This window comes from Nycticebus coucang, chromosome 4 (assembly GCF_027406575.1).
Source record: "Nycticebus coucang isolate mNycCou1 chromosome 4, mNycCou1.pri, whole genome shotgun sequence".
Classification (NCBI taxonomy): domain Eukaryota; kingdom Metazoa; phylum Chordata; class Mammalia; order Primates; family Lorisidae; genus Nycticebus; species Nycticebus coucang.
In genome coordinates, this window is record NC_069783.1 from 111,459,259 (window position 1) to 111,471,409 (window position 12,151).

Here is a 12,151-nt window from a genome sequence, read left to right on the forward strand (position 1 = left end):
TCTGTGACCCCCTGTGTGCCGTCCACCTTGCCAGGGCACAAGTTCAGGGGAATCTCTGTCTCTCCTAGGAGAGAATTGTAGACTACACAGCACACAGCCCTCTGCTTCCTGATGCCATGCCCACAGCAGGCATCACTAGTCAATCTTATCACTCTCCTGACACACCCTGAATGGCCTTCAGAACCTCCTTCCTCTAGAGGTGGCCCAAGAGATGATGCCTGCCTCCTATTCCTGTCCTAGGGACCAGAGGGCTCTGTCATTCCCATTGTATCTCTGCCTGGCTTCTTAGCCAATGACCTGCCCCTAGGATCAGTCCTTAGGGAAAGGATCAGAGCTTAGATCAGATTTTAACCAAGCATGAGAAGCCAGCAGGAAGAGGCCATGAAGGGAGAGCTGAGCCCCTGGATCCCTGGCTGTGTCTGTAGGGCATCCCCAGGCCCGAGACCCCTAGGGCCAATCACTACTCCTCTTTTCTCAGGCAGTGTGGCATGGCAGTTAGGGTTAAGGCCACAGTCTGCAGCCTAGCTGCCTGGGTTCAAAACTATCTGAGGTCTTTGACCAGGTGACTTCACCTCCCTAAGTGTCAATTCACCATCTGTAAGATGGAGATAATCACAGCCGGTTCCTCCTGGGTACCATGAGAATACATGAGCTAACATACTTAGACGCACGTCTACCTGTGGAGGCCTTGGGAGAGTCTGCATCTGCTTGTTGTGTTATTTGCAGCCATGTGGAGTTCAAATCCTGATGTGGCCAAATATTTGTGGGTGACCTTAGACAAGTCCTTGTGTTTGCACCTCAGTTTCCCCTCTGTAAAGGGTCTGCCAAGCTGACTGGGAGGCCCTCAGCATAGCCCCTGACCCTGAGGATGTACCCGACCACAGCACACACACACACGCAGCAGGCGGGCCACTCTGACCCCTCAGCACTACACAAAGCACAGGTCAGCAAACTTAGCCTGTAAAGAGCCAAGTCGTAAATATTTTAGGTTTTGTGGGCCAGACGGTCTGCATTGCAACTGCTCAGCTCTGCTGCAGACAGTAAATAAACAGACAGATGTAACCGTGCTCCAGTAACAGTGCGTTTACAGCATCAGGCAGTGGATGAGCCCCAGGTTGGTGGTATCTGTGGGGTTGCCAGAGCTGGAGGGTGCCGTCCTTGTCCTCAGGGGCTGCCTGTGGCCTCAGAGGCCATGAGACACTCCCATGCTGAGCCCAGCAGTACAGAGGCAGAGTGGTACCCAGGCGGGTGGATGTGTGAGGCTTCCCGGAGGTGTGCAGGTTCCAGGCCCCTGCTCGTGGGGGCCACAACTTCCACCCCTGCCCTAAGCCAGCCCTGTAAGTGTAGGGAGGGCATGGTTTGGGTGGGTCAGCTGGGGCTCCTAAGCAGTGTCCAAATGTGGCCTGACCTCCCTGCCTGGTGCCTTCAGCAGAGAAGCCTGCGTTCTTCCCAGCCTTTGCGGCCGAGGCCCAGAAGCTGCCTGGGGAGCCCCCTTGCTGGACCTCAGGGCTCCCCTTCTCCCTGCCCACCCGTGAGGTGATCAAGGCCTCCCCACATGCCCCCGACCCCTCAGCCTTCTCCTATGCTCCACCTGGTGAGTAGCTCAGCCCAAGCTTGGGCTCCTAAACCACTATATTGTGTCAGTTAGTGCAGTTATTAGGCACCAATTGTTTGCACTGGCTCAGAACTGCATGCAGGAGGGTCTTAGGGTCTGGTGGCCTGTTCAGTGGAGGGAGAGGACGGTGCATTACTGGGACTGAAACAGTTGGCAATAGGGAGCCATAGGAGGAGCTTGAGCCACCACAAGGGGCAGGCTAAGAGTGGGAGCCATTCCAGTGATGGCTCAGAGGATGGGCAGGTGGTAGAAAAGACTGGAGGGGGCTGCTTTAGTTCACGGACACCATGAGGCTGGGCTTACGGGCCCTTCTGGGTCCCCAGTCCTGCTGGGCTTCCCCAGCTGTAAAAGCTGCAGAGCCACAGGTGACACAGATGTAATGCTGGCAAATACCATCCTAAGCAGACCCGGAAGGGTGATTGGGCTGAGGGATCCAGGAGAATTACAGGAAAAGGCAGGGGAACAGCATGTACAAAGGTCCAGAGGCAGAAAAGAGCAGACGAAGTACAATAACTTCAGAAACCTGGTGCCCAGGGAGACCCCAGAGGCCAAGTCATGAACCTAAAAGCTGCGTCAGAGGTTCACATTTTATTCTGAGGTCAGTGGGGAATCATTGAGGGTTTATAGCAAGGGGAGGGTGTGAACCAGCTAACTTCAGAAAGATACCTTTGGTTACTAGGAAGGGATTATTGGGGTATAAAGTAGACATGGGGAAACCCAACCAGGTGGAGGGCAGCCTCCTTGGCGTAGTGTCTGAACTGGGCAGGGCAGCGGAAGGGCCTGGGGAGAGCACCCACCTGGGCAGGACAGGAGAGATGCCGGAGTGGCCCCCTGGGGCATGTATCTAGCAGGGGCGTGACCGCTCCTGGGCTCCATTATGGACGGATGTGTTCCCTACAGGTCACCCACTGCCCCTGGGCCTCCATGACAGTACCCGGGCTGTCCTGCCACGCCCACCTACCATCTCCAACCCGCCACCCCTCATTTCCTCTGCCAAGCACCCCAGCGTCCTTGAGCGACAGATGGGTGCCATCTCCCAGGTGAGGGCAGACCTAGAGCAACTATGCAGCCAGACCCCTGGGGAGCTGCCCCTTCTCTCTTGGGGGCTCAGTCCTCCCATCCATAAAGTGGGGGCAATGGGACTCATGAGTATGGGGGGAGGACAGGCTCCTAGAGGCCTGAGTCAAATTCATTCTGGCAGTCTGAGGTCTGAGTGGGCTTGGGGCTACCCTGGGCACTCAGGACCTTGTCCTTGGGTGGTCACTCTTTGGGGCAATCAAGAGCAGAGGCTCTAGAACCAAATTGTGAGGGCTTGGGCAAGTTACTTAACCTCTCTGTTCCTCAGTTTCCCTCTCTACGAAATGGAAGTGCAAGTGCAGTAGACACAAAGGGCTTAGCAGAGTAGCTAGCACGTGGGGGCTGCACAGTTCAGGCCTTCTACACCTTCATCCCCCAGCCCCCTGACCTGCTGGCATCACTTGTGCAATTGGAAGCCAGATGTCCATGTTGGCCCCAGCTGCTTCTGTGCACAATTTCCTTCAAACCAGATGATGATGGCCCCTTCAAGGGGAGGGGACCCAGGCTCAGGAGAGGGGTTGACTTGTTCATGTCACATGGCTGGACTGCAGGGCTGGGACTCTGACCTGCATGTTTTGTGGGCCTTCAGGCTGTGGTAGAGGATCCAAGAGCAGCAGGGAGGTAACCCCATTGCTCTGCCTTTACAGGGAATGTCAGTCCAACTCCATGTCCCATACTCAGAGCACGCCAAGGCCCCTGTGGGCCCTATCACCATGGGACTACCCCTGGCCATGGACCCCAAGAAACTGGGTAAGGACCCTGGGCCCACCTGAATGACCAGGCCTGGCTCTTCCTGTCCTGTTTGGGAATGGGGCATCTCAGCCCATGAGATTGTGGGTGGTAGCTGGGAGGCCCCCCAGCTGTGCTGACTAGAACGTGGGGGTGGGTTGGCACATCACATCCCCTTGCAGACTCCTGGCTCGGGTCAGGCAGGGTGGGGCAAACCTTCCATGTCCCTGCCTGGCCACACATGACTTGCCCCTCCCTGGTCCTCAGCACCCTTCAGCGCAGTGAAGCAGGAGCAGCTGTCCCCACGGGGCCAGGCTGGGCCACCGGAGAGCCTGGGGGTCCCCACAGCCCAGGAGACATCCGTGCTAAGAGGTGAGGGCCCTTCTGCTCTCCTGTCATCTACCCCCTACTTCTGGGATAGTCAAGGTAGGACCAGGACCCTTTACCCAAAACCTGCTGGGAAGTATCATCTGTTCACAATCATCTCTCTCACTGAGGAGCAGAGAAACTGTCTGCATTGAGACTCCAAACCAGAGTTGTGGGTCTCCAGGACTAGGGCTTGGGGAAGGACCACAGACACCTCCTGAGTCCCCATGTCTTGTGTCTTCCAGGGACAGCTCTGAGCTCGGTTCCTGGTGGAAGCATCACCAAAGGCACTCCAAGCACACGGGTGCCTCCGGAAAGCCCCATCACCTACCGGGGCTCCATCACCCACGTAGGTGTCCAGAGGGGTGTGGCATGAAGGATGGGGGTGGGTCTAGCACCGGCCAGCCTGTCTCATGTTCCCCCATCCTCATCCCACCTCCCTCAGTAGATGGGGTGACAACCGGGGCATAGCAGTTTGCTCCATGAACCTTCATCTTGTCCGCATGGAGTCAGGCACTACGGGTGCTGAGCAGAACTCGAAACTCACCACCCGTGAGCCCCTGATGTGTAGTGGGAGAAGGCAGACCAAGATAAGTAGGCAGGTGAACACCGAGCAGGATGATTTCAGAGTGTCATATCCTTGGAAGTAGGCAAAATTCTGTGGCTAAGAATGCCGGGGGCTAGGGACATGGCTTAGGCAAATGAGGGGAGACCTTAATGAGGTGACATGTCAGCCAGGGGCAGGAGAAATCAAGAGTGCAGGCCATGCTGGAATCCCAGGAACAGCATTCTGGTCCCAGAGAACAGCATGTGCAAAGACTGAGAGGCAAGAGGTTTCCTGGCATGTGCAGCTGGTAAGTGGTAGACCCGGTGTTTACTGCCAGGTGTGTGTGGTCCTAGAGCACCATGGCAGAGAACAAACAGCCCACACATTTGCACGCACACACACACGCATGTCACTCACAGTGGAAACTTGAGCAACAGGATGGTCCATAGGGAGTTGTTTCTGACCCAATGAGCTGCAGATCCCCACACAGGGGAGGCCCCTTGAACTCTGTATTTCTCTGAGATCTATAGATTTTGAAATCACAAGCTTTCAAAGGCAGCTGTGCTGAGTGCAAAGAACATATGCTCGGGACAAAAGTCAGGCTGAGGGCACTTGGATGCCAGCTCTATCACACACTCTGCAAGGCAGGGAGCTGCCTGCCCTGACTCAGTTTCCTTTGATGATGGTATTCCTAGGAGAGTCATTCTCATGATGTTGTAGGGATGCAAGGTCAATGTTTGACGTTCCCAGTCATGCAGTCTCTAGGTGGCCATGACCGACAGCATCTAGGTCACCCACATCTAGGTCATATAATGATGGCAGCTGCCAAAATGTATGAGGTAGGTGAGGGTCAACCATTCCCACAGTCTTCCTACCAGGTCGTGATGAAATCAGTGCTTGGATCACACACATGAAGAGTCATTTATTAACCGAGCAGGTGCTGGCACCTGGTCCTACAGGTCCACATGGTCCTATGGCCAGCACAGGAAACTCAAGTATGTGGAGGATCCCTGACCTCCTAAGGGCTCTTCACCACCAGTGGGGCCAACACCATGAGGCTGCAGGCCCACCAGGCAGACAGAAGAAGCTTCCATGTTTCTAGGAGTTTGTCTAAGAACAGGGGCCACCAGCTGGGTTTCTGTCCTCTGTTCATGCCACAGAAGATAGAACCTCTGCAATATAGTAGCTCAAGAACATCAAATGCCTTCATTGTCACGAGTGAGAACCCCTGTTTATCATTTATGGTGTTTTGTAGGAAGCCACTGATAGCCCCAATACAGTCTGTTTCTGACATGACCACCTGATGTCAACCAAGACACACAGGCAGGTGTTCTCATACCAGCTGCCTCTGGGAGGAGGACACTGGACTTTTCCTACCCTGTTCTCCTGATGAGAGAAGTGGCTGCTCCAGAGTGGTCACCTCGCTTAGCACCCATCTGTACGGCACAATTAGTGCACAACTCTTTTTTTTTTTTTTTTTTTGTAGAGACAGAGTTTCACTTTATTGCCCTCGGTAGAGTGCCGTGGCCTCACACAGCTCACAGCAACCTCCAACTCCTGGGCTTAAGCGATTCTCTTGCCTCAGCCTCCCGAGTAGCTGGGACTACAGGCGCCCGCCACAATGCCCGGCTATTTTTTGGTTGCAGTTTGTCCGGGGCCGGGTTTGAACCTGCCACCCTCGGTATATGGGGCCGGTGCCTTACCGACTGAGCCACAGGCGCCGCCCAGTGCACAACTCTTTTAAACCTCAGCTGGGAGTTTCTGGTCAGAGCATTGACTTTGAGAAGCTTGGGGAGACCCATGTGAATCCTGGTATCTTTCTTTTTCAGGGTCTGAGATAAACACCCAGGGGTGGCCACGTGCTGTCTCTCCCTGACAGCAGTAGGGACAGGGGATGTTCCTCAGCAGAGTGAGTCCAACAGGAGATTCAGGGCTCACTCAGACTCACTGGTCATGGGTTTGGGGCACCCCACATCATTGAATCTGCTCCTGGAATTAGAGAAAAGGGACGTCAGGATTTGGGGATGCTTTGTGCCAGGTGCCTTTGGCAATCATCAACGCAGATTTGGTAGATGTGTGGACTGAGGCTCAGAGAGGTGAGGTGATTTGACGAAAGTCACACAGCAAGGCGCTGGTGAAGCTTCTGTTTGACACGCGATAGTCTGACTCCACACTTGTGTTTGTGGAAATCACCCAAGGCAAGGATACCACCCTGTGTGGCCCTCTGCTCTCAACAGGGAGCTCACTCCTTTCAAGGCAGTGGATCTCAGTTATTTAGGGACAGTTTGATTATCACAACTCTGGGGTGGAGCCGTAGATGGGGAGATGTGCCCTACTGTCGTCTCATAGGCTGGGGATGCCACCAACCATCCCCCAACGCATAGGGCAGCCCCACAGCAAAGAAGGACCTTGACCTAGATGTCAGTAGTGCCAAGGTCAAGAAACCCTGGGTTGGAACCAAAATTTCTGGTGTCTTTCCCAACCTGAGTCTTTGTCCTGGTTTTATGAAACCAAGCGTGTGACATGCAGCACAGGAGCCAGAATCCCAGTGTCACCACCAGTTACTGTTTGTTGATAGTTGTATTTCGAGGCTCTGAGAAGTCAAAGCCTGTAGTAGTAGGTGGTGGAGACACAGATCCCAGGTCTGCCCCTCACTAGCCAGGTGACCCTGGGTAAAGTCACCTAACCGTTCTGTATCTCAGTTTCCCCCTCTGACATAGGCATAATAAATAGTACCTGCCTAGAGCTGTTTCAGGGATTAAGCAGCCTTAATAGATATAGCCTTAAACAGTCCTATGGAAAGTGCACAGAGCAGTGTTGGTCAGCAGCAGCAGGTACTTGATAAGGGACATTTACTCCTGTTATTCCTGACATTTTGTTCTGTGCTATTGTATCCTGATGGGCTTTGCCTCACCCTATAAGACAGTGCACGTGTGTACATGCACATGTGCCTGTGGATTTGGGTCATGAGGGTGCTCAGTGGCAGCCTTGTGTGTGCTCACTGCTGTGCACCTGCAGGGCACTCCAGCCGATGTCCTGTACAAGGGCACCATCACCAGGATCATTGGCGAGGACAGCCCAAGTCGCCTAGAGCGTAGCCGGGAGGATGGCCTGCCCAAGGGCCATGTCATCTATGAGGGCAAGAAGGGCCACGTCTTGTCCTATGAGGGTGAGTTGCCAGGACGTTCTCTGTGATGGCTGGGTCAGGGGGGCGGGGGCGGGGGGCAGCCAGCCCAGCCCAGCCCTTCCTGTGTGACCTTCCCATGCACTGTGACCTCTGATGCTCCAGGCTAATGTGGACCTGGGAGGGAAGCTGGTCATTTGGTCACTTGGTAGTGGAGCCAGCCCTATGCCAGGAACCAGGGACACAGCAGGGACTAAAGCTGATGAAGTCCCCACCTGCAGAGAGCTCTTGGGATACACATAGGAGATGGAAATAAGAAGGGATGTGTTGACTCTGAGCTGCGGAAACCTGCCCTGTCCAGCTCAATTGTCCACTAGGCCACAGGCCTTGGTGTGTCTGGAGTTGGTCAAGAGAGGAGGAGGGGCTCGGCGCCTGTAGCTCAGCAGCTAGGGCGCCAGCCACATACACCGGAGCTGGTGGGTTTGAATCCAGCCCGGGCCTGCCAAACAACAATGACAACTCCAACCAAAAAATAAAAATAGCTAGGTGTTGCAGCAGGAGCCTGTAGTCCAAGCTAATTGGGAGGCTAAGGCAAGAGAATCGTTTAAGCCCAAGAGTTTGAGGTTGTCGTGAGCTGTGACGTCATGGCACTCTACCGTGGGCAACATAATGAGACTGTCTCGGGAAAAAAAAAAAAAGAGAGAGAGGAGGAGAGTCCCTGAAAATGGGATGGAGGTAAAAGATAGCCAGATATATTTGAAAAGTAAATCTGGGAGAGTTGATGCCCCTACTGTCAGCCTGGTGTGGTTGAGAACTGACATAAAGGGTTTGTTTTCCCCATTTTACAGATGAAACTGAGGTACAGCCACATCCTGTGGTCCTCTTGTGTGGCCACGATCCTTCCCCCATAAGAGAACAGGAGGGTAGGGATCAGGGGAGGAGGGTGTGTGGCCCATCGAAGAGGCTTCAGAGAGAGGCAGGGCTGGGGTGAGACCAGGAAGCATGGTCTGATAGGTGGTGACCTTGCCATCTCTGCAGGTATCCAAGCCAGTAGCAGGTAGGGGTTGGCCTTCGCTGCCTCCCGCCTCTGCCCAGTTCTTCACAATTCAGGAAACAGTTTTGTGGTAGGAATGTAGTGGGGAAACTGAGGCCCAGAGCAGAAGCAGTCCGGGTCAGACCCCCCAGGTCCTCAGCCCTGCATTTCCAAAAAAGTCCATTCTCTCATCGGGCATGAAGGGATGATGGCCAGAGTGAGTCTCCACCCTGCCATGCCCAGGCTCTGGCTCCAGAGAGGAAGGAGTTAAGGCAGTCAAGTGCTGAGAAAGTGAATTTCCTGGCAGTCTTGGGCACCCAGGGGTGTGGAGATAAAAGCCTCTAATGCACCCCTCTCAGTGCTGGCAGCTGCGGGATCTGAAATTGCCTGTCCTCCCGAGGGTACCATCTTCTCTCGATCCGCCTCTGCCCCTTTTTCACTTAGTAGCACCCTCCCCAGTCCTGGGAGATGGATGTGGTACCACGAGGCTCAGGGACGTATCTTTCTCTGCTGCTAAGGGGAGACCATCTAGGGGACAGGCCATCAGGTGCTCCTGGACTAAGTGTCCAGGGTGGGGGTAGCCAGGAGCTCAGTGTGGGCTGATGGGCAGGGCTTGTATGGAGAGGTCACTGGGTAGAATATCACTTTAGGAGTGCAGACCAGGGATTGAGTAGTTGGAGATCTTAAGTGTATCACGTTTTAATCAGAGGGCTTTAAACTCTCCTATGCTCCTGGTGCATGGTGGCCTCTGTCCAGGTGTGAGGTAGTAGGAATTGGAAAGGACTGTGGGCAGGGCTGTCCCACTCACCAGCAGCTGATTGTTGGGCAGAAAGAGACTCCCCAGGGGAGTCTGCTGGGCAAGACTCTGCCTTTGCTGGCCTGGGGTAGCCTCCTGTCTATTCAGATCCTCTGCTCCTCTGCAGGGCCCCTCTGGGTTCATGCCAGCTTGGCAAGGCCACCTCTGCTATGGAGACTCCTTCACATCCCCCTTCTCACTTGTCTCATGCATCCTGGGCTAGGGTACATACACATTTGCACATTTGTGTGCTTATAGCCACAGACAGGTTTCTGTGTGTGCACACACCTCCCACATATGAGCTCTTATTTCTGCCCTGGGCTTCACACTGCTGATGTATCTTTGCTCACACACATGCACATGTTCATGTCACATGTTGGTGCCTGTGCATGTGGATAGACTTAGAACAGCCCAGAGGGCCAGGCTCTGGGGTACGGGCAGCTCACCCTTCCTCTCACACCCATGCAGCCCCCCCCCTCCCCCACAAATAAAGAAAAAAAGCTCAGCACCTGGTGGTCAGGGGTTCTGCATAGCCTCTTTAAAGTGTACTGTCTGGTCTCCAGGTGGTATGTCTGTGTCCCAGTGCTCCAAGGAGGACGGCAGGAGCAGCTCAGGCCCTCCCCATGAGACAGGTGCCCCTAAGCGCACCTACGACATGATGGAAGGCCGCGTCAGCAGGGCCATCTCCTCAGCCAGCATCGAAGGTGGGGGTGTCCCACTTACCGGAGTTCAGCGCTGAAGAGAGAACTCATTCCTCAGTGCCCCCATGAGGGGAGGTGGTGGGATGTTTGGCCCCAGTTTACAGATGGGAAAATTGAGACTGTGTTTTCTAGGCTTAGTCAGGAGGTAGCCCAGGGCTCAGGAGGGGGGACAGACACTTCCTTGCTGGGTCCTGGTCCCTGTTATGCCACTGTCATTGCGTAGAGACTGTGGTTAGTAGCTGCAGACCCTGACCCTTGTCTGCTCAGTGCTGGCTCGGGGATCCGGATAACAAGGCCTGTGCCCTCTCTCCCCCAGGTCTCATGGGCCGCGCCATCCCACCTGAGCGACACAGCCCTCACCATTTCAAAGAACAGCACCACATCCGTGGGTCTATCACTCAAGGTACCACCCTGCCCTCTGCTCCTTGTGGCATCCAGCCCCTGGGTGCCCTCACAACAGCTACAACAGTCCCATGGTGTGTGTCCAGTCAAACCAGGTGGGGGAGGGGAGAGATGCACCCAGCTGTGGGAACTCAGAGGACAGACACACAGAAAGACTTTTAATATGGAGCAAGGGTACTTGTTCATCTGGAAACAAAAAGAAAATGCAAAATATCACCTGTCACCCCTCTGCTCTGTAGGTACTGTGCTTGTTATGTTATGTACCACCCAGGTACTGTGCTTGTTATGTTATGGCACTGTTTTGGTGAGGAAGGTACAATGGCAGACAGCCTGTTCGAGCGTGCGTGGCTGGTCAGTGGCAGAGGCAACTACTTGAGCCAGGCAGTCTGTTTTTTACCTACTTTATTTTGTAGACTGCTCGTGACTTCAATTGTTCATGGTTTCAATTCATTCTCATTTCATATATAAAAACATTGAGAGGTCAGATCACATAGCAAATGAGAATTTGAACTCCAGTGGTCTAGCTCCAACACCGCTGGCGTGGAGGCCCTCGTTCGTGCTGGGCAGGGCGGGGTGCAGGTGCCTAGGCTCAGCCCCATCTCCCCCACAGGGATCCCGCGGTCCTACGTGGAGGCCCAGGAGGACTACCTGCGGCGGGAGGCCAAGCTCCTAAAGCGTGAGGGCACACCGCCGCCTCCCCCACCACCCCCACGGGACCTAGCCGAGGCCTACAAGACCCGACCATTGGAGGCCCTGGGCCCACTGAAGCTGAAGCCAGCCCATGAGGGCCTGGTGGCCACAGTGAAGGAGGCGGGCCGCTCAATCCATGAGATTCCACGTGAGGAGCTGCGGCGCACACCAGAGTTGCCCCTGGCCCCACGGCCGGTCAAGGAGGGCTCCATCACACAGGTACAGGCCCCTGGGCCAGGCTGTGATCGGGGAGGGGCAACTGAGGCCCAGAACCATTGAGTACCTGGCCTACAGTCACCCAATGACTCATTTATTACTGGGCATTCATCACTTGTGTTCTAGGGACCCTTCTAACACCTTTAGGGCATGACCTCATTTAATTAAAGCCCTATGAGGTCTGCGCCCATTGTTCCCATTCTCCAGATAGAGAAACTGAGGCTCACAGAGGTCAAGCAGCTTGTCCAAGGCCACAGAACTAAACTTGACAATAAATTGCATCTTATGATGAGCTAAGCACTGCCTTAAGACTTTGCATAGACAATGTGTTTAGCTTCCTGGCAATGCTCCAAGCCAGTTCTTGTACTGGCTACATTTTATTGGGCAGTAAACTAAAGTTCAGAGAGGCTAAGTGACTTGCTCAGAGTCATACAGCAAGTCAAAGGCAGCTTTGAAGCCCAAATCTGATTCCCCTAAACCTGTAATGTCTTTCCCTTTAGCATCCACTTCTCCCACCAGCAGGTCGCCCCCAGGAGGTGCCAGCTCAGCAGGGGAAGATTCACACTGGTGGCCTAGGGGCGTGGGGGGCAAATTCCCCAAGGGCCACTGTCCCTTGTGACCATGACAGTGGGGCCAGAGGCAGCCTGATGTGAGAGAGGAAAGACAGTGGGCCATAGGGTCCTGCATCTGGTGTCTCCCCAGCCTATTGAAACTCACTGGCTGGTGAGCTCAGTCCTGGCCATTACCCCCACCACTCCCAATTTCTGCAACCTCCCTTTGTGGCCAGAGAACAAACATAAACCTCAACCCTGACTGCGGTATCTCAGGCTATGAGCCTCAGGTTAGGCAGAGCTG

The 12,151-nt window shown here is 54.5% G+C and overlaps 1 protein-coding gene across 31 annotated transcripts in view; it reads left to right on the top strand.

Annotated features, from left to right (window-relative positions):
- Positions 1–12,151, top strand: part of NCOR2 (nuclear receptor corepressor 2) — a 207,399-nt gene that overhangs the window by 178,858 nt on the left and 16,390 nt on the right. For 29 of the 31 annotated variants that reach the window (XM_053590060.1, XM_053590081.1, XM_053590083.1 and 26 more), the window contains 9 exons: positions 1,430–1,594; positions 2,516–2,655; positions 3,340–3,442; positions 3,689–3,793; positions 4,033–4,136; positions 7,353–7,503; positions 9,851–9,991; positions 10,305–10,391; positions 11,001–11,299. In XM_053590060.1, coding sequence (XP_053446035.1) covers positions 1,430–1,594; positions 2,516–2,655; positions 3,340–3,442; positions 3,689–3,793; positions 4,033–4,136; positions 7,353–7,503; positions 9,851–9,991; positions 10,305–10,391; positions 11,001–11,299 — 1,295 coding nt within the window. The remainder of the gene's footprint in view (positions 1–1,429; positions 1,595–2,515; positions 2,656–3,339; positions 3,443–3,688; positions 3,794–4,032; positions 4,137–7,352; positions 7,504–9,850; positions 9,992–10,304; positions 10,392–11,000; positions 11,300–12,151) is intronic. The other 2 variants (XM_053590067.1, XM_053590071.1) reach the window with 1 other exon arrangement.